Source organism: Epinephelus moara, chromosome 5, assembly GCF_006386435.1.
Source record: "Epinephelus moara isolate mb chromosome 5, YSFRI_EMoa_1.0, whole genome shotgun sequence".
Classification (NCBI taxonomy): domain Eukaryota; kingdom Metazoa; phylum Chordata; class Actinopteri; order Perciformes; family Serranidae; genus Epinephelus; species Epinephelus moara.
Genome location: NC_065510.1, coordinates 39,332,532 through 39,338,727, shown reverse-complemented (window position 1 = coordinate 39,338,727; position 6,196 = coordinate 39,332,532). Strand labels below are relative to the sequence as shown.

The window sequence follows — 6,196 nt, the reverse complement described above, 5'->3', positions numbered from 1 at the left end:
TGGTTAAAAACTTGGAGTGGTTCCGGGTTACCGCAATCACATGACCGAGGTCATCCAATAGTGTCACTGCATTTTTCATGACTACTTTTGTTTTTAAAATTTCACTTTTTTTAGGAAGTATTACCATCCGACATGTAGATATAAAGCAAATTACATTTTATTCTATTGCCATTGTTGAAATATTACATATCAAATATTACATTTTCAGAATATTTATCAGAAAAAAAATATTTTCAAAAAATCACTCATCACCCCAGACAAAAATACACTATAGGGGCATTGTTATATGGTGTGAAGAGACTTATTAAAAAAAAAAAAAGAATAAAAAACGAGTAGGATGTGTATGATACTTATAATGTACAGATGACATTAATAAATGTTTGTACAGTTTTGTAAATAGGATGAAAAAAGGTTGCTAGGTCCTGTAAAACTGGATGATATAGCATGGGTAGTATGATTTCGCAGCTATGACATTACCTCCTCCAATAAGCATTTAAGTGGTACTGGTACAGTCTTTTTCAATCTAAGGTGAATCAGTCAGAAAGCAAGCAGTATCTCTCCTATTTTTATGATGATACGAAGACATTTATTAGACATCTTATTGGGACAATATTATGTATTATTCATAAAACTCAATGGTCAGCAAGCAAACTATTGCTGAACCAGTCCCAGCCAGACAGAGAGAACAGACAACACAAAACAACATTAGGGTTCTCCGCTGTTTGAAGAAACAAAGGTCAACAGCCAAGTGAAACATTTACATCCTATTGACTCCTCTGGGTGATGGGTTACAGAGACAAGACAAATGTCTACTGCTGTCTGATATGGGCCTACATTTCTGTAATTTAGTTTGTATATGTGTTCAGTAGTAAGCGTGTGTGTGTGTGTGTGTGTGTGTGTGACAGAGAGAGAGAGAGAGAGAGAGAGTGAGTGTGAGAGTGAAAGAGTCTGTGCCTCTTCATTAGGTCTATCTATCTTGAAATTCTGTTTGGCCTGAAGTGAGAATGACCTGGACAAAGATTTGACTCAGATTTATTTGTTCAGTTCGTCTGTGACATTATCTCTCAACTTCAGACTTTAGAGACACCCAGCTCCCTCAATTCACATTGGTCAAAGACACACACAAGGACCTCCCCCTGACCTAGAGCCAAAATCATGCACATGCACACAACAGACTCTGAACTCCAAAGCACCACTGTCATCTCTCCAACACCTGCCGACAGATTTACTCTCTCCTTACAATGTGGTGCAGTCGTATGGCACTGCGTCGGCTCCAGCGGATTGCTGTTGCTCCTTTGAATATCCCCGGGGGTCTAACTAGCAACATGCAGAGGGAGATGTCAACCCTGCCACGGGTGTATGTCACCCGGCAGATCCCACCAGATGGCCTGAAGATCCTCCGTGAATCTGGACAGTGAGTCATAGTATCCTTTTTTAAGTCTTTTCAAATAAATTATTTTTATGTAGAATCTCATATGGTGTCATGTAGCTAATTTGACTGTGATACCTTTTTGAATGGTTTGTGTAGAAAAGTTCATCATTTACTTTGAGTAAACAGGACTGCTGCTGTTTGCCCTTAGGTTAGTCAGATAAGACTGGTAGCCTAAAGGGTATTCCCCCACAGCAGAGTTGAAGAAATGTCTTACTTAAAGTCCAAATATTTCTATGAAAGTATACAGTATATATGTGATAACGCCTGGAATACTGAGACTGTATATCTTAAAAGGAGCTTTAGCTGAAGCATAGCAACCAATAATTTTCCATCTATGGTAAATAAAATAAAACATGAATTGATTTGGAGCTTCAGTCATGATTTCTGTTTTCATAGGGTGCAGTTTGAGATGTGGGACTCAGATGACGTCCCTGTACCCAGGAAGGAGCTCCTGCAGAAGGTCAAAGGTGTTGATGCTCTTCTCTGCGTGCTGACAGAGAAGATTGATACCGAGTTGTTGGATGCTGCAGGTCTGAGGACAGTCTTTGAGTCAGCTGAATGCAATGAAAACCCTTTCAAATGTACCTGTGTAATATTTGGTATACTCCTGCAGGTCCAAACCTGAAGGTCCTCAGTACTATGTCGGTGGGTTTTGACCATCTCTCTTTGGAGGAGCTAAAGAAAAGGTGATTGCTATATTTGTATTTTAAAATTTAAAGTCAAAAGTGTTGTTATGTGTGTATATCTGCATTTCTGCCACCACCTGGTCAGTGATGGGTAAAAATGAACGGACAAATTTGTTTGAAAGGCCCTTCTGAGTGTCTAGTATGTACCAGATCGGCCTGTAGAGCTCATAAATCAGAAACATGTTATAACATAGTGTGGCAACAGCACTGAATGACCAAACAACAACTACTTAAATAAGACGCAAATCGAGACCTCCAGCAGCCAAGGCCAATGCTTCATTCATGTGCTCCTTGGATGGACATTCTTCTTACTTTGGTGTGTTCATGAGCTTAAAGGTGTAATGTGGAGGCAATGCTACAAAATGTTGTACAGTATTTTAATGCTCAGGGCATTTAAACAACATGTTGATAGTGAAAAGCAAAGACTGTCACGTCATATTGAGCTTACAAAGCCTATCTTCAAACAAGTGGGAAGTGAATCAATGCTTTGAAGAGGTTTGTGGGGTGGGCAGCAATAGCTGTTGAACATGCATGTACTGTAACGGAGTGTCACAGAGAAACTAAAACCTTTCTTTTTTAACAGTATCAAAACTTGAAAGGTTGGCAACGTTTAAAAGGTTTGAAGACGTTTACACGTATTGACCCAAAGGGACCAATTCTGTGAAAAGAATCAGTTTGCCCATCACTACACCTGGTGACATACAGTGTGTGTATAGCTTTGTGTGTAATGTTCGTGTGTGTGTTTTTTCCCCCAGAGGGATCCGTGTGGGTTACACCCCTGATGTTCTGTCCGATGCTGTGGCTGAGCTGACTGTCGCTCTGCTCCTCGCTACCTCCAGGAGGCTCATAGAGGCCACACATGAAGCCAAGACGTAATGTTACACACACACACACACACACACACAAACACAAAGCTATCCATGCATGCAATAACAAAATATCTGTCCCTTGTGTCAGTGGTGGCTGGGGTACATGGAGAACTCTGTGGCTGTGTGGACACGAGCTGGCCAACAGCACTGTGGGTATCTTTGGCCTGGGGAGGATTGGTGAGCAACTGAAACACTATGTACAACATCTACATTAGCTTATCGTCCAACAGCCATTTCTGTAAATCAGATACTCTTTACCTGCTGTCTTTGTGCTCTAAGGTGTGGCTATCGCTGAGCGTCTAGCACCTTTCAAAGTAAAGAAGTTCATCTACACAGACGTGGCCCCCAGGCCTGAGCTGGCCAGTGCCATCAATGCAGAATATGGTAAGGACTATAGATTCATGGTCACTACGATGTCTCATGCCAGCATTTTATTTTGATATAAGGTGGAGGGTGGAGTGGTTTAATAGAGATTTACTATACTACTAGTCAAAGAGACCTACGTCCTGTTTTCAGAGATACTCAATATTCTGATCTGTTTGTTTTTTTAAGGAAATGAGATTGAATATAATGAGAATTTGCAGTCAGCCTTTTGATTGTAATGTGAAAACATCAATGGCACTGTCTCTTGGTCTAGTCTCTTTCGACGAGCTGGCAAAGCAGTCAGATTTCCTGGCTGTGTGCTGCGCTTTAACACCAGAAACAAAGGAGATCTGCAACAAGAACCTCTTCTCCAAGATGAAAAATACCTCCATCTTTATCAACACAAGCAGGTACTCTTATCCTAAACACAAACTGATTCTTTTTAACACATATTGTACACAATGCCAGGTAATGAAATACTTGACTAATAAAAGTGTGTTTCCCCAAAGCCTCACTTAACACACTTAGATGTCTTGTTTAATCAAAACCTGGCGACATTAAAGGGACAGTTCACCCCAAAATCAAAAATACATATTTCTCCCCTTACCTGTGATGTCTGCTTTCTTTCCAATATAGAAGATAACCATGATAAGCAATATAGTCCTCAGACCTTGTTATAGGCAGTTTCATGTAGGTATTGTTCTTTCTACCAAACTTCACCCACCAACAGTGCTGGGCAAGTTACTCTCAACATGTAATGCATTACATATTACTAGTTACCCTCATTTGAAAGTAGTTACTTTACAATATTACTCTAATATGTTACTTATAACACTACTTTTACATTACTTTAACCAAAATGACCTCAGAAAAACAATTAGGCATTACAAAGGGAGGAGGGTAATGTTGTTTCACGTGGATGGCAAATGTAATACTAGAACCCAAAATCCTGTTGGTAAGGTGTTATATTACTTCATTACTGCTAAAGGCTTTTGCACACTGACTCCGTTTTTTTTGGTCTGAAATTGTTGCATGCCTAACAAGTCTGAGTCTGTAAATTTCATCCATCATTAAAATTTTCAGAACAGCTTAGATTTTCTATGTTTTTTGTATCTGTCAGAATCCTTCAGAGAGCGGTTTGACTAAGAATCAGTGAAGAAAATGTGGCGGCGGGACACAGCTGCGACAAGACAGAGGAACGGGTCACACAGTATTCTTTCATTACTCAGATAACTACTTTCAACAGGTCAGATAGTAATATTTAGGTGAATGATGATGACGAGAAGGAGGATGTGGACGGCTCACAGTAAGTGGAGGACTGAGAGGGAGGACAGCCCCGCCCCTTCATGCAACTGCGGTACCAAATGAATGACAGGGATGGAGTGATAACAGCCAGATAGGTAACTCCAGTGGAGAGAGGCAAAGGAGGAAATGTGTCTTTTAATTTTGTCATGTATTATGAATTTTGTAATGCATTACCCCAAAAACTGCCCACCAACCGTATCACCATGCAGAAGGAAGCGTGCATCTACTCACGAACAAGATGCTCGTGCCATGACAGCGCAAGGTTTAAATATTAATGGTGCCCTCCTCAGCTGAGGTGTAAGTTTACTTGACAGGTGTGGCTCAGTAGAAGGAAAATAGTTCCTACATGAAACTGCTCTTGAGTAAGCGGGTAATGATTTATGGAAAGAGACATTGCTGTTGAGCTATTCAAGTGTATTGTTTTCGCGCTTTAAGCACCACAAGCTGAGTGCCGTCTAGTTACATTATATTTGAAAGACAGCAAACATCTCTTCAGCCGATAGGTCCACCACTCAGCAACTCACACTAAAACAGTCTAGACTGATAAATAGCACTACAGGTTGATTTTGGGGTGAACTTTTACTTTAAGTTGCCCATCAAATATTCACATTTGAGATAGTGGGACCAAATCAGTATTTGAATTTTTGCTTTAAAGACTCCAATGAAGCCATTTATCATAATAATCATATCTTCAGTTAGCAGGCTAATCCGGCCATGACTACAGTATCTGTGCTTCTCCTGTCTTTAATTCTGGTCTTTCTGTTATATCAGAGGTGGTGTGGTGAACCAGGAAGACCTGTACGAGGCTCTGTCCACTGGACAGATTGCAGGAGCTGGGTTAGATGTCACTGTTCCCGAGCCCCTGCCCACAAACCACCTACTCTTTACCCTCAAAAACTGCGGTGAGTATTAGTGCTCAAACTACTGCTGCTTTTTTTTAAAAAGTAACACTAACACTTTATCACAGCGCTCATTTCTCATGGCCTATCATTTGTCTTTTCAATTCTCTCCTCCCACAGTGATTCTCCCACATATTGCTAGTGCCTCTTATACCACCCGTAATGGCATGTCTGCTCTGGCGGCAAACAACCTCCTCCTCGGTCTGCGGGGGGAGCCGATGATCAAAGGACTCAAACTGTAACTAGTGAATGCTGGGACATCCGTATCTAGTTATTCTTAATAAAATTAAAATAAAACTATGACTTTATATGTGTGGAATGATATGCTTCCTTATTTGTTTACATTTTAATCTTGATTATCCTGATTCAGCTCATATTTCATAAAAATGTCGCAGCAACAAAGCAGAATTTCACTGTTTTTTTATTCAGTCTATACAACAACTGAACATACTGTACAGTCTTCATAGCCTTCAACAGTAAAGAGACAAACACTTAGTCCTCTCATGGTTACACTATGTTAGGTATACAGAAAAAACACAGAGATACTTCAGATTTGACATATCAACAAAGCCCGGCTTTTCAAGCTAGAGGGCATAAGGCAGTGACGTTCGTAATCAATTTAGGCCTTCTGTATATCGTAAA

The 6,196-nt window shown here is 40.3% G+C and overlaps 1 protein-coding gene across 1 annotated transcript; it reads left to right on the top strand.

The window, feature by feature from the left end:
- Positions 1–1,162: 1,162 nt before the first annotated feature.
- On the top strand, positions 1,163–5,862 carry grhprb (glyoxylate reductase/hydroxypyruvate reductase b). Its single transcript, XM_050043368.1, has 9 exons — positions 1,163–1,414; positions 1,829–1,962; positions 2,046–2,118; positions 2,874–2,990; positions 3,076–3,164; positions 3,267–3,371; positions 3,625–3,760; positions 5,427–5,557; positions 5,675–5,862. The coding sequence occupies exons 1-9, from the start codon at positions 1,242–1,244 to the stop codon at positions 5,794–5,796; spliced, it is 1,080 nt and encodes a 359-aa protein (XP_049899325.1). The 5' UTR covers positions 1,163–1,241; the 3' UTR covers positions 5,797–5,862.
- The last annotated feature ends 334 nt before the right edge of the window (positions 5,863–6,196 follow it).

What these genes read in the sequence shown, in the direction of transcription:
- grhprb (XM_050043368.1), top strand. Translation starts at nt 1,242, where the DNA reads ATGTGGTGCAGTCGTATGGCACTGCGTCGGCTCCAGCGGATTGCTGTT. An exon ending in GCCACACATGAAGCCAAGAC is followed by an intron (nt 2,991 to 3,075) that starts GTAATGTTACAC and finishes CCCTTGTGTCAG; the next exon opens with TGGTGGCTGGGGTACATGGA. An exon ending in CTTTGGCCTGGGGAGGATTG is followed by an intron (nt 3,165 to 3,266) that starts GTGAGCAACTGA and finishes TTGTGCTCTAAG; the next exon opens with GTGTGGCTATCGCTGAGCGT.